Source organism: Lonchura striata, chromosome Z, assembly GCF_046129695.1.
Source record: "Lonchura striata isolate bLonStr1 chromosome Z, bLonStr1.mat, whole genome shotgun sequence".
Taxonomy (NCBI): domain Eukaryota; kingdom Metazoa; phylum Chordata; class Aves; order Passeriformes; family Estrildidae; genus Lonchura; species Lonchura striata.
Window position 1 is genome coordinate 408,456 of NC_134642.1, and position 18,693 is coordinate 427,148.

Below are 18,693 nucleotides of genomic sequence, written 5' to 3' on the forward strand. Positions count from 1 at the left end.
GGGGGCCCTGGTCCCTGCCAGAGCCTCCAGCCACACGTGTGGCTGCGGGGCTGGATGGGCCATGCCTGGAGCTGGGCTCTGGGAATGCTCCCAGGAGACTGCCCCGGCTCTGGCAGTGCCACGGGTGCTGTTCCCAGGACTGGCACCTGGGCCGCTCCATGCCCCGAGACGGGCTGTCCCGGGTGGCACTGGGCACGGCGGTGCCCTGCGATGGGAGCGCCTGTGACACAGGAGGGGCCCGGAGCTGTCGGATCACAGCCGCTGGGGCCACATGGATGGAGATCTCTGGGGCCTGGCTGAGAGGGGCTGTAGCTGTGGGGTCTGACCATGGGCCAAGCCGGGCTGTGCTTGCTCTGGGCTGGCAGGGACACGGGTGTGTGTGGTGTGGTGGCACCTGCCTGCCGGTGGCACAGCTCGTGTGTTCCTAGTGTGCCTGGTGAAATAAGGTACCATCTGCCCATAGCTGGTGTGTTGGAGTTATTTCACATATGTGAGCTGGAATATGTTAAACATTAATCATTCCTCTGAAGCCTCTGTGGGCGTGGGCCAGGGCTCTGCATTACCCAGGTTAATGAACAATGTTCTGGGGCCATGTTTGAAGCTAAGTGGTTGTGTGGCAAGATTCTGTGTGTTTCACAATTCTTAAATGCTAGTAGAACATTCCTGAGTGCTAATGGAATGTAAAGTCAAATTTTAATTTAGGATTAGTGAGTAGCTTAACTAGACATGAGTACCACACTGCTGTGACAAGCAGTCTGGGAATTCCTGAAATTTGTTGAGGATAATTTCTCATCACAAGAGCTCAGTGAGCCAACTAGGAAAGGTGCTCTGCTACAGGGATTTGTGAATAGAGGACTCATGGCAAGAGTGATGGTTCTGGTCACAGTGACCATTAAATGGTTGGATTTAAATTTTTTGGTGTAGTTACAAAAAGCAGAGTTGTCGCCCTGGATTTCAAGAGAACAAATTTAAGGGAGCAGTTGGCCATGTCCCCTGAGGAGCTGCCTGAGAGGGCCCTGAGTGCCGGTCAGGTTTGAATGAAATGTGAGCAGGAGAAGCAATGCCATTCTGGCAAAAGCCAGGCTCTTGGCTCACTGGAAGCCAGGCCAGGTGCCACAGGAAGAGGACAGCTGTGGTTTGCCAGCAGAGTGCTTGGGTCTCAATCCAAGGGCTTGTACTGTTCAATGCTTTTATCCAGGACCTGGGTGCAGGAGTGCAAGGCACCAGGAGTGAGTTTGCTGAGGATGCTGAAGTGGGAGGTGCTGTGGGCTCAAGGGACCAGAGGCCTTGCAGAAGGCTGTAGAGCGGCGGAACACTGGGCAGTCACCAGTGGCAGGAAATCTAACAGAAACAGCAGGAGAACTCCTGGTGGTTTCTGCAGGGCCTGGGTTTCATCCAGTATGTACTAGTGCAGCACTTACTGTGTGAATTACAGAATTTTGCTGAAAAGCATAAAGATTAATGACTGTACCTACTGGGAGCATGGGATGGAGTTCTCTCAAAGTCAGGCAGTGGCAGCCACAGATTTGTGAGAACTGGCTGACTCACCTTTACCCCAAACTGGGAATTTTTCATTGAATTAAGTTTTCCTGAAATGCATTATTTGATGCAAATATTCCAACTCGACTGAAATTTTCAAACATAAAAAAGCTTTTATTTAATTTGTAACTGCATTGTTATTTAACTCCTGAAACCTGGCATGAGTATGGCAGTTTGAATTAATGTTGATTTTTAAGTGTTGTTTAAAGTTGTGCTTTTATTTACATGAAGTCTTGGGGGTTTCATGGTTGGGTTTTTTTTAAAAGTCAGCTTTAGAAATATAGTTTGAGCTAAGAGCAGGAGGATGCTGAGTGAGGGTTACTATGTATTGCTTAGTGTGTTTGCTGATCCAGCACCTAGTGAAGTAATGGTGCTGGATTAAGTCCTTTTCCCCGCGCCCCCCCTAGCACTTTCTAAAGGCACACAGTTATTTTCAGTACCAGATAAATCATTATTTTGGTGCTGTGCTACATGTCTGAACTATACTGACAGAGAAATTTCCACAGCTATGCTAGTAAACTGAGAACATGTCCTGGCTTCTGTGGGGTGGCCTCCTCTGTGTGTGCAGGGGGTGTAGGAAGGCCTTGGGTTGCCTTGTGCCTCTCCCAGGCTGTTTCCCCAGCAGTCCCTTTCCCTGCTGAAATGAGCAGACCCCCTATTGCTGAGCTGAAAGGAGCTCAGGAGTGGATGTGGCACTTTCTTGGTGCCTTTCTGTCGTGGTGCCAGGGGAAAGCTCTGAAAGGTGATGTTAAGCAAGCTGGGAAGGAATGTTCTGTTAGTGTTGTCAGAGCTCCCAGTGGCTGCCTGGGGAGGAAATAGGCTTTTATAATCAGAAAGAAAAATCCCAAACTGGGTACTTGTGCTGATGCTGATAGAAGATTGTGTTTGCCACAAGACAAATGACAACTTGGTAGTAAGAATAAGGTGAATTGAGATGTCTTGTGTGTGCCACAAACCTGTATTTGTTTACAATAAATGTGTCACTATATAGTAGGTATGTGTTACCAAACCATTCTTGATGTGAATGCACCAGAGGCCAGAGATGGAGGAACTGGCTCAGCTGAGTTTCCTGGTGCCTACATTCAAGCCATGAGAGGCACTAGACAGAAAAGCACCAAATCCCTAGGAAATGTTGTATCCTAGGGAAGCAGGGACAGTTTTATTTTGGTTGGGTTTTTTTTTTCCTCTAAGTGAGACATGAAGTAAAAACTTGCTTCCAGGAGTCCACATTGGTGGAGAGTCAGTTTCTGGTTAAAATTTGTGCTTAGAAGCAGTGATTCTGCCTCTCTCTAGTGTTTGTCTCTGCACTGAAGTCCTGATTAAATTCTCCAGGTCCTAAAAGCTGCTGACAATGCTGTCGACATCTCGCCATGAAAGTGTCCTTGCCAAACGGGACATCAGCAGCTTTGTTGCTCTGGGAATTCAGAGTACAAAGCAATCTCAAGGCAGCTGCATTTTCTCATTGGACTGCAGTTCTTGCCAGTGCTTTCCTGGACCAGGAGGCTGCCAGGCTGGAGTTGTTACTAGGACCCTTGCACTGCACACAAAACTGCTGCACTCTGGGTGCTCCTGGCACTGAGCTTCTGTCCATGTGTAGGGCAGGAACATCTGTCACATCTGGGGTGTTCCTGAGGAACACTGATTTCTCTTGGGCTGCTTCCCTGGCATGTAAGACCACCTACCTTTGTCTTGGGGATTCGAACTCCTGGAATATTGGCTGAAGTGCAAACTCTTGCGATAGGCTTGGCACCGTTGTTACGAACCACAGGCAGAAAGGAGCAACAGAAAGATGTTTCCTGCCTTGCTATCAAATAGCAATCTATGGGCACAACTGGGCAATGCTGAGTCCAAAATGTGTGTGTTGTACCCAGCCATTGATAAAACATAGAAGCACAAATGATAGTTACATTATTATTACATAATTGGAGATGGTGAACCAGCTGCTTGCTTGCTGAGGAAGAGGAACTGTTCCAAACTTGACAATTTTCCTAAAAGCTGCTGTGCACAGAAGTAATGCAGTAGGGCAAAGGAAATTACCAGTGTGGTAGGGAAAATATTGTCACTTGTGCAAACAGGTGGCCCTCAGTTCCCTGAACTCTAGGTGGGCTGCAGAGGAAGGTAATTACTAGACTTACACTATGTTACTCCACTTCGAAGCAGCTAGAAGTTATTTAATGGTTGTGCTCTGTAAAGAATCCCTTAAAACTAAAGATCTGTGCTGCACCAGCACACTAAAACATGTAGAGGTACAGCAGAGAGCTATCTGCTCATGGCATGCAATTCATATTTGCCAAGTACTGATCTAGTGTGCATCTCTTATCTTTTAGCTGTAGTTCAAGGTTCAAAGTTTACCTTTTGTTTAAAAACTGATTTTACAGGGAGGTCACGTCCTTTAGCTAATCCAGCAGCACTAGAGGTCTGTAAAATGGAAATCTGGAGGAAAGCCCTGAAGCCCACATGGAAAGCCCCTATGGTATAGAGGTGTATCCACTGACATAGCAGAGAGCCTGGACAAGTGATAAAGTGGAGGAAATAATTAGTCTGCTTTGGAATATTATGGTGTTGCCAGACCCAGCCTCAAACTAGGAGAAGATAAGCCCTGACCATTTTCTCCTGACCCAGGCACATCCACAGCCGTTCCCAGGGTACTGGTCACTCATCCCCACCTTCATATTTTCAATGCAATGAGTTGGCTGAAATTATTCCCAAATAGCTGAAACCCCAAAACACATTGGGAAAGGCAGTTATTACTTACCACAAAATAAATGGCCACAATAAAATTATAATCTATTGTAGCAGAGGATGTTGGTTTTTGCTTCTGGTTTTCCTTTATACAGTTATGTGCATTTGTATATAGCAATCTGTAAACAGGGCTGAGGAAAACCTCTCTCTTTAGAGGCAGAATTAACTGGTTATGCATCAAGAATTTACTCAAAATTTTAAAACTGAAGCAAGCCCAGAGCAGTTCCTTTCCACAGCAAGTCTGGTGCATTTCATTTCTATTTAAGTGACACTGGCCGCTCTGGTCAGGACTGTGTGTCAGTGCCTTCGTCTCAGGCACTGGGGACTGTAGTGACCAGGGCACGGACAGTCTGAAACCCGAGCAGATCACTCTGGATCGGTGACACGCTGGAGACAACTGGCCACAGGAATGAGCAGAAACCATCAGCCTCTGGGACAGGGACTTCATTTTAACCATACAGATCATGCCACATGCAGGGATGCAGCTTCTCAGATCCTCTTACCACAAAACCCAGTTCTGACCTAGTTCTCCTGTCCTCAACATAACCTGCAGGAATTTGAATTTTGGGCTACCTTTACAAATTGCATTTCAGCTTTGCTAAAGCAAATCCCTGCAGGCCCCCATTTTCCAGAGCAGCACTCCTTACTGATCTCCAGTTCTCCAGAAAACCTGCCATGATCCCAATTAGAGCCAGCGACAGCCGCAGCCTGGCTGAGCAGAAATCTGGAGAGGTCAGAGCCCTCCCCTGGACTGCTGCACTTGGAGTGAGATCCAGCTACAAATGGAGCTCTGGAAACAGCCTCCAAAATGTTCTAGGATCAGACCTTTAAAATGGCTCCAAAGAGCTCCAGCATGAGTCCTTGTCCCAGCCCTGGCTCACAGACATACATACACACACACATGCACAGGAAGCCAAGGGTCACACAGGCCCTGCTTGCAGAATTCCTGATCCAAATCCCCGCCTTCTGTGCCCAGTGCCAAGGGAAATCTGACAGAGGAATAATAAAGGACTTTTTCTGAGAGCAGTCTTCAACTCAGGCCTTCAAGCTTGGCAAGATTTTGTAGTGACCCAAATTCAGTTCCTAAACCTAAATCTCTGGTAAGTCTTGTTAAAAAGATACCAGACAATCACACAGGCCACAGAATTAAAAGCCTGCAGAAGGAGTAACAGAAGCTTTTCCATGAATAACAGAAATTCCTTTCTTCCCTCATCAGTCTGGGACTGTGGGACTGAATCTTTGCCACCAAGAGACAAGAGAGTTGTGATTAACACTTAAAGCCCTCACATGTTGTTATTTCTCAGAACTGGGCTGGTGCTGAGCTGCTCCCATGTGCCTGCAGTGCTCTGAGGAGGGGCAAGACAATATCCCAGTTCCACCTGGATAAATTTCAAGATCATAAAAAGTAATTTCTCTTCTCTCTGTCCTATAGTGCTGCAAGAAATCGTGCTGAGAACATGGGGTCTGGGTTGGAATTGGGGTCGGGGTCAGGCAGCTAAACAGATGCGTTTCTGGGCCATTTTCTATCCCTACCCAAAACAATGCCGCTGTTTTTGGAAGGACACACTAATCTGTGTAGCGGGGCCACCATCTCCAGTGTGGAGTCAGGAACTTCCACTTTTCTCACCACTCTGGATTCGGACAGGAGCCACTTCTAGCCAGGCCGCTACATTGGTGTGCTGCCAGGGAGAGAGCTGGCGCAGTGCTGGGTGCCAGCCTCTGGCATAGACACAGGATGTGGGAATGGTGCAGGAAAAGGAGGGATGGTGCTGGGTGGAGCAGTCAGCCTGTGCTCTTATTAGTGCTGCGGTGCAGGGCACTGGGACCTTGGTGAAACTCCAGCTCTCCCGTTATTCAAGGGTGCCAGGTCTGAGAACTTCTTACCTGTGGTTTTCCAGGACAGCAGCAAGAAGAGGAAATGGGATGCCAGAGCTGGGTCCCATCAGCTTGTGTTTCCCTCTGAGGACAGTCTCCATCCTTCTCTGGAGAAGAGAATGAAAAATGACAAAAATGAGGCGACGAGTAATAGGGAAAATTGTGGGAGTAAATCTTGAGAAAAGCTCCATGTTATTAAACAAATAGTTTGAAGAAAATTGTGGAAGAGTAGGGGAATTTTGGGGGACAAAACTTTAAAAAACCTAAGAATGAGTATTTTTGAGTAAAAAATAAGGTAAGGAAAATTTGGGTTGTAAAACTTGCCAAAAGAAACTTCTGCCTCACCGCCAACAGTTTTTGAGCCCTAGCCTTACCTGCGTGTCAGGCCTGCGTCCAGCCACACTGCGGAGCCTGGGATACAGGATCACCCGGCTGGGAAGAAGCCTCACTGCCAGTAGCGTTCAGCAGTTCCGGTCCCAGTCCTGAGGAAGATTAGGGCAGCACTTGAATGCAGATCAATTCCTTCTCTATTAAATATGCTTCCTGACATTCCTGCCTGACCTTTTCCATCGGAGGAGCGGCTGGAACGCAAGACAGTGGCTGGGGTCAGAGTAGACAGGAATGCTGTACTGATTGCTTGGCTATGGGGATAGAATAGGTAAATCTAGGTATTCCCACTGACCTGTACATTAAGCACAGCCGATTCCAACGTGGAACACCGGAGAGTCCCAGGAGGCGGGGTCCGGGTGACATCGGGGGCAGGGCCGACGGCATCAAGGCTGAGCGCGGGCAGCTGCGGGGCTTCAGAGGCAGGCCCCGGGCCCGACACAGGTGTGTGGGGCGGGGCCGAGGTGATTTAATCCCCGAAAATTGCCTGTAGATCATTTGTTTACTATGAGTGCGGTGAGAGTAGGAGGAGCTCCCGGTCCAGGCTTCCCCGGTGAGTCGTGGGGGCTTCAGCTTCCCCACTGCTCCCTCTTCTTTCTTCTCCCTGAATTCCTCTTCTTTCTCCCCCTCCCATCTGCCCCTTAAAACCTCGACACCTGTCCCCCCCACCTAGCTCTCCTTCTCTCTCCCCGTATTCCCCTTCTTCCTCCCCATTTCCCCCCCCCTTGCCCCCCAGAAACCGCCCCTCATCTCCCCTATCTACCCTCTTTACTTCTCTCCGTATTCCTCCTCCTTCTACCCTTTCCTCCCCCGTCCCTCTCCCCCCAAACCCGGAGAGAGCAAGCCACAGAGGAAGCGGGGAGAGGAAGGAGAGCAACGGGTCTTACGCGGCAGGTAGCGGGTGGGCTCCCACGCCGGGCGCGGTCGAGAGCGGCGGAGGGGCTCGTTCCTTCCGACCGCGGCGATCCAGCCGCGCTCGTCCCGCCGCGTCCTCCGGGGGTGCGGTGGCCTCGGTGGGCCGCGGAGGGCTCGGCGTCCGCGGGGACCGCGCGGCGGCTCCCTATCCGCCAAGTGGCGGCCCGCGGGCCGGGAGGCGGCGCTGAGGGAGCGGAGGTGCCGGTGGGATCCCGGGGCCGGCACCGGCGGTGCCGACGAGGTCCCGGGGGACCGGCGGTGCGGACGGGTCCCGGGGCCGGCGGCGCCGACGAGGTCCCGGGGCCGGCGGCGCCGAAGGGATCCCGGGGCCGGCACCGGCGGTGCCGACGAGGTCCCGGGGCCGGCGGCGCCGAAGGGATTCCGGGGGCCGCCGGTGCCGAAGGGGTCCCGAGGGCCGGCGGCTCCGACGGGGTCCCGCGCCCGGTACTGGCGGCCCCGACCGAGCCCCGGGGCCGGCGGTGCCGACGAGGTCCCGGGGCCGGCGGTGCCGACGGGGTCCCGGGGCCGGCACCGGCGGTGCCGACGGGGTCCCGAGGGCCGGCGGTCCCGACGGCGTCCCGGGACCGGCGGTGCCGAAGGGATCCCGGGGCCGGCACCGGCGGTGCCGACGAGGTCCCGGGGGACCGGCGGTGCGGACGGGTCCCGGGGCCGGCGGCGCCGACGAGGTCCCGGGGCCGGCGGCGCCGAAGGGATCCCGGGACAGGCGCCGGCGGCGCCGACGAGGTCCCAGGGCCGGCGGCGCCGAAGGGATCCCGGGGCCGGCACCGGCGGTGCCGACGAGGTCCCGGGACCGGCGGCGCCGAAGGGATTCCGGGGGCCGCCGGTGCCGACGGGGTCCCGCGCCCGGTACTGGCGGCCCCGACCGAGCCCCGGGGCCGGCGGTGCCGACGGCGTCCCGGGACCGGCGGTGCCGAAGGGATCCCGGGACCGGCGGCGCCGACGGGGTCCCGGGGCCGGCACCGGCGGTGCGGACGGGTCCCGGGGCCGGCGGCGCCGACGAGGTCCCGGGCTCGGCACCGTTGGTGCCGAAGAGGTCCCGGGGCCGGCGGTGCCCACGTGGTCCCGGGGCCGGCGGCGCCGAAGGGATCCCGGGGGCCGGCGGTGCGGACGGGGTCCCGGGGCCGGCACCGGCGGTGCCGACGGGGTCCCGAGGGCCGGCGGTGCCGAAGGGATCCCGGGGCCGGCACCGGCGGTGCCGACGAGGTCCCGGGGCCGGCACCGGCGGTGCGGACGGGTCCCGGGGCCGGCGGCGCCGAAGGGATCCCGGGGGCCGGCGGTGCGGACGGGGTCCTGGGGCCGGCACCGGCGGTGCCGACGGGGTCCCGAGGGCCGGCGGTCCCGACGGCGTCCCGGGACCGGCGGCGCCGACGAGGTCCCGGGGCCGGCACCGGCGGTGCGGACGGGTCCCGGGGCCGGCGGCGCCGAAGGGATCCCGGGGGCCGGCGGTGCGGACGGGGTCCCGGGGCCGGCGGCGCCGGTGCCGGAGGGGTCCCGGTGCCGGCACCGGCGGTGCCGACGAGGTCCTGAGGCCGGTGGTCCCGACGGAGTCCCGGGACCGGCGGCGCCGACGAGGTCCCGGGGCCGGCGGCGCCGAAGGGATTCCGGGGGCCGCCGGTGCCGAAGGGGTCCCGAGGGCCGGCGGCTCTGACGGGGTCCCGCGCCCGGGGCCGGCGGCGCCGACGGGGTCCCGGGGCCGGCGACGCCGGCGCCGACGGGGTCCCGGGGGACCGGCGGTGCGGACGGGTCCCGGGGCCGGCGGCGCGGGTCCCGGGGCCGGCGGCGCGGGTCCCGGGGCCGGCGGCGCCGACGGGGTCCCGGGGCCGGCGACGCCGGCGCCGACGGGGTCCCGGGGCCGGCGACGCCGGTGCCGGAGGGGTTCCGGCACCGGCGGCGCCGACGGGGTCCCGGGGCCGGCGACGCCGGTGCCGGAGGGGTTCCGGCACCGGCGGCGCCGACGGGGTCCCAGGCCTACCTCAGTGCCTTGGGCTCCGCGTAGCGCCAGGAGCGGTCCCCAGACCGAGGTTCCTCACAACGCCGAGCGACGGTCCCGCCACATCCGGAGCAGAGCATCCACCGCGGAAAGCCGGGCGGGCGTCGAGCGGCCGGCATTTAAGGGCGCGGGGCGGGGCGGGGCGGGGCGGGGCCCGGGGCGGGGCGAGGCCCGGGGGCGGGGCCAGGGGCGGGGCCAGGGGCGGGGCCAGGGGCGGGGCCAGGGGCGGAGCGGGCCAGGGGGGCGGGGCCAGCACCTGCGCGTGGCCCCAGTGCGGCTGCGCGGGGCGGGGCGGGGCTGGGGGGTATTTAGATAGCGGGGGGGGGAAGGGGGGGGTAGGGGGGGAAGGGGGGGGAATTAAGAAGCGATTCTAAAAGGGGGTAGGGGGGGGTAGGGGGGGGAAGGGGGGGGAATTAAGAAGCGATTCTAAAAGGGGGTAGGGGGGGGTAGGGGGGGGAAGGGGGGGGTATGGGGGGGGAAGGGGGGGGAAGGGGGGGGAAGGGGGGGGTAGGGGGGGGAAGGGGGGGGAATTAAGAAGCGATTCTAAAAGGGGGTAGGGGGGGGTAGGGTATGGGGGGGGAAGGGGGGGGTATGGGGGGGGAAGGGGGGGAAGGGGGGGGAAGGGGGGGGTAGGGGGGGGAGGGGGGGGAAGGGGGGGGAAGGGGGGGGTAGGGGGGGGAAGGGGGGGGAAGGGGGGGGAAGGGGGGGGAAGGGGGGGGAATTAAGAAGCGATTCTAAAAGGGGGTAGGGGGGGGTAGGGGGGGTATGGGGGGGGAAGGGGGGGGAAGGGGGGGGAAGGGGGGGTATGGGGGGGAAGGGGGGGGTATGGGGGGGGAAGGGGGGGGAAGGGGGGGGAAGGGGGGGGAAGGGGGGGGTAGGGGGGGGAAGGGGGGGGAAGGGGGGGGAAGGGGGGGGAAGGGGGGGGTAGGGGGGGGAAGGGGGGGGAAGGGGGGGGAATTAAGAAGCGATTCTAAAAGGGGGAAGGGGGGGGTAGGGGGGGGAAGGGGGGGGTATGGGGGGGTATGGGGGGGGAAGGGGGGGGAAGGGGGGGGAATTAAGAAGCGATTCTAAAAGGGGGTAGGGGGGGGTAGGGGGGGAAGGGGGGGGTATGGGGGGGGAAGGGGGGGAAGGGGGGGGAAGGGGGGGGAAGGGGGGGGTATGGGGGGGGAAGGGGGGGGAATTAAGAAGCGATTCTAAAAGGGGGTAGGGGGGGGTAGGGGGGGGAAGGGGGGGGTATGGGGGGGGAAGGGGGGGAAGGGGGGGGAAGGGGGGGGAATTAAGAAGCGATTCTAAAAGGGGGTAGGGGGGGGTAGGGGGGGGAAGGGGGGGTATGGGGGGGGAAGGGGGGGGTAGGGGGGGGAAGGGGTGGGAATTAAGAAGCGATTCTAAAAGGGGGTAGGGGGGGGTAGGGGGGGAAGGGGGGGGTATGGGGGGGGAAGGGGGGGGTAGGGGGGGAAGGGGGGGTAGGGGGGGGAAGGGGGGGGTAGGGGGGGGAAGGGGGGGAAGGGGGGGGTAGGGGGGGGAAGGGGGGGAATTAAGAAGCGATTCTAAAAGGGGGTGGGGGGGGGGAAGGATACAATAGTTTCTTAGTTTCCCTCCCCTTCACCGTCCCCGCCCCGTCCCCGGGATCCCCTCCTAATGAGGGCCGACGCCGTCCAGAAGAGGGCGCCCGAGGGTGGGGCTGGAGGCGGGAAGACGCGCCCCCCCGCCCCGATCCCCGCCCCCCTCCGCGGACCCCCCCATCCGGGGGGGGCCCACCCTGACCCCTCCCCAGGGACCCCCCCCTCCGGAGGGGGCCCACCCTGACCCCTCCCCAGGGACCCCCCCCTCCGGAGGGGGCCCACCCTGACCCCTCCCCAGGGACCCCCCCCTCCGGAGGGGGGCCCACCCTGACCCCTCCCCAGGGACCCCCCCCTCCGGAGGGGGCCCACCCTGACCCCTCCCCAGGGACCCCCTCCTAATGAGGGTGCCCTTCCTAACACCCCCCCCCGCCCCCGGGACGCCCTGCCCTCCCTGCTCCCCAGCCCGACCCCCAGTGTGATGTCGGGAAAGCCGCACGGCGGCAGTGTCGGGCCGTGTATTAGACTGCAATGGGGGGACCCGCAGAGCGGGTCTCCCCCGTGTGGGGACCCCAGCGAGGGCGGGGGGCGCCGGCTCCGGCCCTCTGGGCTTTATTCTGCGGCGCCCCGAGCCCCGCGGCTGCGAGGAAAGAAGGAAAGGGGGGAGAGAGGCACGAGAACAGGGGAGCAGAGCGGCAGTCGAGGGGAAGGGGACAAGGGCAAGGGGGCAGATGGAGAGAGATCGGGGTGTGCAGGGCAGGTGGGGAGGGGGACGGGAGGAAGGCAGTGTCGAGGAAGGAAGGGTAGGGTTGGGGGGAAGCGGGGCGAATAGCGGGGGGGTGGGAATGGGAGAACCAACGGGGGGGGATGGAGGGGAGGGCAAGGGGGGAGAGGGAAGGGGGGGGTTGGGGAGGCTGTAGGGGATGGGGGGGGGAGAAAGGGATGGTAGGTGGGAAAGGTATACAGGAAAAGAAATACAAAAGAATAGAAACGCAGAGGAAAAGAAAAAGAGATATAGGGCCCAGCCGGCCGCAGCATCCCGGACCGAGCGCCGAGGAGTAAATGGCTCCGCTGCGCTCGCCCCGCGCTTTAAATACCCCCCGGCCCCGCCCTGCGCAGCCGCACTGGGGCCACGCGCACCTGTGCGCGCACCTGTGCTGGCCCCGCCCCCAAGGCCCCGCCCCCGGGCCCCGCCCCGCCCCGCGCCCGTAAATGCCGGCGGATCTACGCCCGCCTGGCTTTCCGTGGTTGATGCTCTTCTCGGGATGCGGCGGGACTGTCGCTCGGCGTTGTGAAGAAACTCGGACCGGGGGCCGCTCCCGACGCTGGCCGGAGCCTAAGGCGCTGAGGTGGGGCCGGGGCCGGGATCTGGGCCCGGGGGACTCGGGTCCAGGCTCTGCCGGCATCTATTGCTGAGGCTGGGCACAGCCGCGTCTTCCTCGGCGGGCGGCGTGTGCGTCTCCGGGCCCGAGGATCGAGGCGGGATCGGACCCGGCATCGCCGCGGGCGGGAAGAGCCGCTCCGGGACGGCCGCAGCCGCTCCTGCTGCGGCTGGGGTCCTGCCGGGTCTCCGGGCACGCTCCCGCTGCGGCCCCGGGGAACCGGGGCTGTACTGGTGCCGGGCCCGCCGGTGCGGCCCCGGGACCCCTTCGGCACCGCCGGCCCCGGGACTCCGTCGGTGCCTGCCCCCGGGACCCCTTCGGCACCGCCGGTGCCGGCCCCGGGACCCCTTCGGCACCGCCGGTGCCGGCCCCGGGATCCCACCGGCACCTCCGCTCCCTCAGCGCCGCCTCCCGGCCCGCGGGCCGCCACTTGGCGGATAGGGAGCCGCCGCGCGGTCCCCGCGGACGCCGAGCCCTCCGCGGCCCACCGAGGCCACCGCACCCCCGGAGGACGCGGCGGGACGAGCGCGGCTGGATCGCCGCGGTCGGAAGGAACGAGCCCCTCCGCCGCTCTCGACCGCGCCCGGCGTGGGAGCCCACCCGCTACCTGCCGCGTAAGACCCGATGCTCTCCTTCCTCTCCCCGCTTCCTCTGTGGCTTGCTCTCTCCGGGTTTGGGGGGAGAGGGACGGGGGAGGAAAGGGTAGAAGGAGGAGGAATACGGAGAGAAGTAAAGAGGGTAGATAGGGGAGATGAGGGGCGGTTTCTGGGGGGCAAGGGGGGGGGAAATGGGGAGGAAGAAGGGGAATACGGGGAGAGAGAAGGAGAGCTAGGTGGGGGGGACAGGTGTCGAGGTTTTAAGGGGCAGATGGGAGGGGGAGAAAGAAGAGGAATTCAGGGAGAAGAAAGAAGAGGGAGCAGTGGGGAAGCTGAAGCCCCCACGACTCACCGGGGAAGCCTGGACCGGGAGCTCCTCCTACTCTCACCGCACTCATAGTAAACAAATGATCTACAGGCAATTTTCGGGGATTAAATCACCTCGGCCCCGCCCCACACACCTGTGTCGGGCCCGGGGCCTGCCTCTGAAGCCCCGCAGCTGCCCGCGCTCAGCCTTGATGCCGTCGGCCCTGCCCCCGATGTCACCCGGACCCCGCCTCCTGGGACTCTCCGGTGTTCCACGTTGGAATCGGCTGTGCTTAATGTACAGGTCAGTGGGAATACCTAGATTTACCTATTCTATCCCCATAGCCAAGCAATCAGTACAGCATTCCTGTCTACTCTGACCCCAGCCACTGTCTTGCGTTCCAGCCGCTCCTCCGATGGAAAAGGTCAGGCAGGAATGTCAGGAAGCATATTTAATAGAGAAGGAATTGATCTGCATTCAAGTGCTGCCCTAATCTTCCTCAGGACTGGGACCGGAACTGCTGAACGCTACTGGCAGTGAGGCTTCTTCCCAGCCGGGTGATCCTGTATCCCAGGCTCCGCAGTGTGGCTGGACGCAGGCCTGACACGCAGGTAAGGCTAGGGCTCAAAAACTGTTGGCGGTGAGGCAGAAGTTTCTTTTGGCAAGTGGTGTCATCTTGCTTGGATGCTGGGGAGCGGGGCTGGGGCAGAGCTGCGGGTCAGTGGAACCAGCCCTGCTCCAGCAGTGCTGTCATCATGTCACTGCACTGGGGCAAGCACAAATCTGTCACCTTTAATCTGCTAGAAATCAGATGCAACTCAGACATTATAGATTAGGCATGCAACATGTCATAGGTAAAATGGATTAGACAGCAGTGTATATTAAATAAATCCTTGTACGTAAAAAAGAAACCACAGAAACAATTACTAAGGAACAAGTCTGCAGTCTCAGGTCTAGAGCTGGTGGGGTTTGTCTTATACAGCAGCAGCCAAGTTCACATGTGCAGTAGGAAGAAGTAAAATCCTGTTAGCGTTTACGCTCAAACCGGGTCTGCCTTCCCAGTGGTGCAGAAAGTGCCTTCAGAGTCGGTGCTGTTAGAAATTAGCAACCCCGGTGTTAATTAGGTTCATCAGCAAGTGCACACAAACAGGAGCTGGAACAGAGCTGTGTTCCAGAGTACCAGATTTCATTCGGAATGCATCCATTGCAAAAACAGGAATGCGGAAAGGATGGAAAATCAATCGCTGTACAGAGAGAATGCCAGGGTTCAGCATGTTCTCCTAAAAGGCTAAATGCCAGCCTCAGCCCAGATGCTTTGTAGCACATGTACAGCTTGGCAGTAATGAGGCAGCTTCAGTAGAACGGACATCTGGACATGCTGCATCAGGGCTCTGCTGTGCCTTGGACACTCTTCTAGTACTTACACAAAAATGCAACATCCAGCTCTCACTTCTGGATACAGAACAACAGTGATGTGCTTAATGAAGAGCTGCTTTCGAGAGACAGCCTGTGGAGAGAAAGCTTCACACAGAGCTTTCTCCTCCTCTCCTAATAGTTTAGGAACACAAGGCTCAATGTGCTTTGAAAAAAAAAAAAAGTCTGGTATGAAATTAAGAAAAATGCTCATTTTTCCAAGTATATGATATTTAATTGTAATGAAATAAAATCTGAAAATGTCTAAATCAATTAAGAAGTAAACATGAGTTGTAATACTATACCTGTAAAATGATTAATTCCATTCATTGTCATTAGAAATTGTGTAAAATATTTATTAAGGGCTTTGCCTACAGAGGCACAACATAAATAGAGTAAGTCCTGCTGAAATGTGATCAGTTCGCAACTGGTTTGCGAACATCAGCAAGGCCACCCCGGGTGACAGTCCCAGCCTCAGGGCTCGGCCCCCGCACTGCCGGGGTTTGCTCCAGAGCCCCGCGCCGGGCAACTGCTGTGCCACAAGCCCTCGGAGTCCCTCGGGCAGGTGCCAAAGCCAGCAGAACGTGCTCGGAGAGGGAACGGGTGCTGCAAAGTTAATCCACTCCTTCAAACCCTTGGGCGTTCTCCACAGCCATGAGGAGCTTCTCCCGCAGGTCCTCGAAAGATTCATACAGAGGTAAGTCTAGGCGGTTAAAGCTAGAAGGGACAAGGAAAGAGTCACGCAAATAATCCATGGAAAAACAGACTTTTTAAGAACTAGAAAAGATTAAATAATTAGGGATCCTGATTCAGAATGCAGCTTGTGGTCCACACTGTTCTCTGTACACCTCACACCTTCCTGAGTGAGCTCTCCAGTAACTGTGTGCTGCTTTCCTTTGGGAAGCTGGAAGCAGGAAATTGGTAAGAATCATTCTGGAGAGGAAAAAAGCCAACAGAAAGCCCTTCACTATATTTAGCGGATGGAAAACAATCTTTGTTAACAGACTGATTTATTAAAGCTCAGCAAAGATACTGGACTTAGAGCACAGATCCTTTTCTCTCTGGAGGGGAAAAAAGATTAAACATCCACATGAAAATCTTCCGAAGATAAAAGCTAGCAGAGAATTCGAACCCAAAGAGGATGGATTGATTTTGGAGCATGTTCAGGGTAGTATTGTTGTTTGTGTTTGGTAGGTTTTGTGCTTTTGTTTTCAGGTTTGTTTTTTTTTTTAAATTAAAGCTCATTATTCAATAGAATTATTAGTTTCACAGAAAGATCCCCAGTCTGTACTGATAGTCTTACTTTTGTTTTGAATTCTCCAATGATTTACAGGCTTCCTGTTGTTGTTCGGTGATGTCTGACTTGCTGTAGTTCATCACATCTACTTACTTACTTACTAGGATGGGGGAAATAAAATAATGTCCTTCAGTTTCTCAGTTAGTGAAGGCACTGGGGAACCCGCAGGATCAGATGCTGTTTGATGCAGAGCTAAGTATGGTCAGCAGCGTGGCCCTTGTGGCAGGAGCAGCTCTGGAATTTATGCTTTGGTGACTTACCAGGTGTGAGCTCGGGGCAGCTTATCAGGACTTCCCCACTGCTCTATTGTAAACAGCTGAGGACCATTTGAACCTGGGTGAAAATGAAAACCATATGAAACAGAAATTGCCCGACGCTACAGAGACCGCCTCAACGTTATTTTTAACATGAAATACTGGCATCGACTGGCTGGATTCTTCACCTGTAACAGGTACATTAAAACAACACGAATGTGGTTCTTTCTTTCCGCGCCCAGCGAGTTGGTTTCAGAGCTTGCGTAACGCCGAGGAAGTCGGCTCAGAGATCAGCATGTACGACTCGGCGCTACGTGTGGGTCAGAGGCTGGCTGGATTCCCGTGGCGCCGCAAGCAACTCACCGTAAAGTTCAGCAAATCCGTTCATAGGCACGCGTGACGTCCCGGTCACGAACTGCAGGAGCCGGATCCGTTTCTCAGCATCCATCAGCAGAACAGCCTGTTGGCAAATGGGACACCGTCAGCCTCAGCCTCCTTCCCTGGCCTGCATGGGCCCCGAGAGCAGCCCGAAGAGCTCTCAGAACACAACGGACTGAGAGTTCCCATTTGTGGGCTGCTCTGGCAAAAGCGACACCTGTCCTCACCTGAGTGAGGTGGGAGCAGGTCCTGCCTCCAGCACAACGCCCCCCCCCCATTCTTAGCAGTTTTCATGAAGAAAAAAGATTGCAAAAAAGGGCAATAACTTTCACTTATAGGACCAGTCAGAGATGACACCAGTCTTACCTTCCAGAACCACTGGATAACGGGATGATTTGGGCAGTAACCATTTTTGTAGATGGTGTGTTGTCTCCAGTCATTGACATCGACGTCACCAAGGCCACACATCAGTAACTGCAGGGAAACAGAAGGTGGGATGTGAATGGGTGTGTGTTTCCCCGCACCCACAGGGTAACAAGGTGTCGCTGCCCCTCAGGGCTCTGACCTTCAGTCATTTATGCACACACGGGAGAGCTGGAGCTCCTTCCCAGAGTATTCCAGTTACTGGAGAATGGCTGCACACTGCCATACTTCCATGTGTTTGGCTCAAATGTGACTGGCAGAGGCATGATGGCATTTATCCACTAAGCTACTTCCAGGCTTTCAGAGGCACCTCCAATCACCTCTCCGAGTGCAGTTCTTTGCACGTCACAAATAGATTTATTAATTAGGAAGAAAAATCTAACTTCCAAGCAAGGCAGCTTGTGTCTGCACATTCCCTTAGGGAGAGGGATGGATGACTGAAGAGCCCAGAACATGGCACATCTGTCAGAACTGTCAGCTTGGGGCACCAAATTGACTCACCTCCAGTTCATTTTCATCAAAAATTTTAATCAGATCAATAGGAAGCAGTTCTGTGAATCCCTAAAAAGAAAAAGCGCAAAGTTAAAACTCTCATCCCTCATAAATCCTAATTAAAAACACGAACAACCAAATTACTTCAAAGCTCAAATAATTAAACTTGAAAGAGAATGACCTTATTCTCATAAGGGAAAGGTGATATATTCTTACACGAGATAAAACTGAAAAATCGTGAACATAAGTATTCTATTTGCATTCCCTGCCAAGCTCCCCGCTCTCTTTACACAGACAGCAGTGGGTAAGAATTCTGTATCCCTACTTTTGTGACAGAAGGGAGCTAAAGAGCCTCACCTCCAGAAAGGCATTCATTTGTTTCTGCACTCTGTTGACAAACCGCCACTGGATGACCAGGCTGCAGAAAGAAACAAAACCCCATCAGAAAACCAAACTCATCAGCAGGTCTTGGCCAAGCGTTCAGAGGTTTCAGCAACCCCAAGTGCTTTCAGTTTACCATTTACAACTTACAACAGGTAACTAAGCAACTTTCACCAGTTGTTCCAATTTATTGGCTGGTGACTGATGGAATTTTGAAGAAACAAACCAAAACCCCCAGTGACCAAATCACAGTGGGAATATTTTTGCTCCTTTAGGTACCTATGTGAGCAGACAATTTATTCTTCCAGAGCATTGAGTGATTAAAAATTCCCAGCAAAGTCTGCAAGCTCTGAGGAGAGCTGTCAGGACAGCATCTCACCTATAAATAAATAAAGAAACTGCAGCATCAAAGGGACACCTGGCTTTCAGTACCCACAGCACAAACACCTCACAGGCACAGGCATAAAAAATCAGTTCCAGGCATGGAATCCAATAACCAGGCACTGGGAATGAATTCAAATTTGCATGAATGTATCAGTTTTAATGTCTTTCACCTTGGAAAAGGCCCTAATTTAAAATGCCAGCAGGTATAAGTGAACTTAGAATTTTACATCCTGTTAGATGAAAGAACTGAGAAAGCTGAAAATAAAACCTCATTTCAGATTTGGCCGATTTTTGGTAGGAACGCTGGCACTGGAACCCTGGCTTTGGTCTGGGACTGGCAGAGGAGGACACTGGGATG

At 56.8% G+C, this 18,693-nt stretch overlaps 1 protein-coding gene and 2 long non-coding RNA genes across 14 annotated transcripts in view; 1 reads left to right on the top strand and 2 right to left on the bottom strand.

Annotated features, from left to right (window-relative positions):
- Positions 1–674: 674 nt before the first annotated feature.
- On the bottom strand, positions 675–7,660 carry LOC144248368 (uncharacterized). Of its 3 annotated transcripts, XR_013341702.1 has the most exons (5): positions 7,431–7,660; positions 6,839–7,030; positions 6,531–6,756; positions 6,166–6,263; positions 675–5,660 (listed from the first exon to the last, which is right to left on the bottom strand). It is a non-coding gene; the product is annotated as an uncharacterized LOC144248368 (long non-coding RNA). The 3 variants fall into 3 exon arrangements; XR_013341701.1 differs by lacking the exon at positions 675–5,660 and having other exon boundaries at positions 5,967–6,263; positions 6,531–6,737; XR_013341700.1 differs by lacking the exon at positions 675–5,660 and having other exon boundaries at positions 5,967–6,263.
- A 5,134-nt stretch (positions 7,661–12,794) lies between these two features.
- LOC110478597 (uncharacterized) lies at positions 12,795–13,779 on the top strand. 2 transcript variants are annotated; one of them, XR_002466789.2, is made up of 3 exons: positions 12,795–13,024; positions 13,425–13,616; positions 13,699–13,779. It is a non-coding gene; the product is annotated as an uncharacterized LOC110478597 (long non-coding RNA). The 2 variants fall into 2 exon arrangements; XR_002466791.2 differs by having other exon boundaries at positions 13,718–13,777.
- A 1,276-nt stretch (positions 13,780–15,055) lies between these two features.
- Positions 15,056–18,693, bottom strand: part of NEDD4L (NEDD4 like E3 ubiquitin protein ligase) — a 78,542-nt gene continuing 74,904 nt past the window's right edge. For all 9 annotated transcript variants that reach the window (XM_021545354.2, XM_021545352.2, XM_021545351.2 and 6 more), the window contains 6 exons: positions 17,928–17,988; positions 17,580–17,639; positions 17,022–17,129; positions 16,641–16,737; positions 16,284–16,356; positions 15,056–15,443 (listed from right to left, as the gene is read on the bottom strand). In XM_021545354.2, the coding sequence (XP_021401029.1) occupies positions 15,341–15,443; positions 16,284–16,356; positions 16,641–16,737; positions 17,022–17,129; positions 17,580–17,639; positions 17,928–17,988 (502 nt within the window). In that variant the 3' untranslated portion in view covers positions 15,056–15,340. The remainder of the gene's footprint in view (positions 15,444–16,283; positions 16,357–16,640; positions 16,738–17,021; positions 17,130–17,579; positions 17,640–17,927; positions 17,989–18,693) is intronic.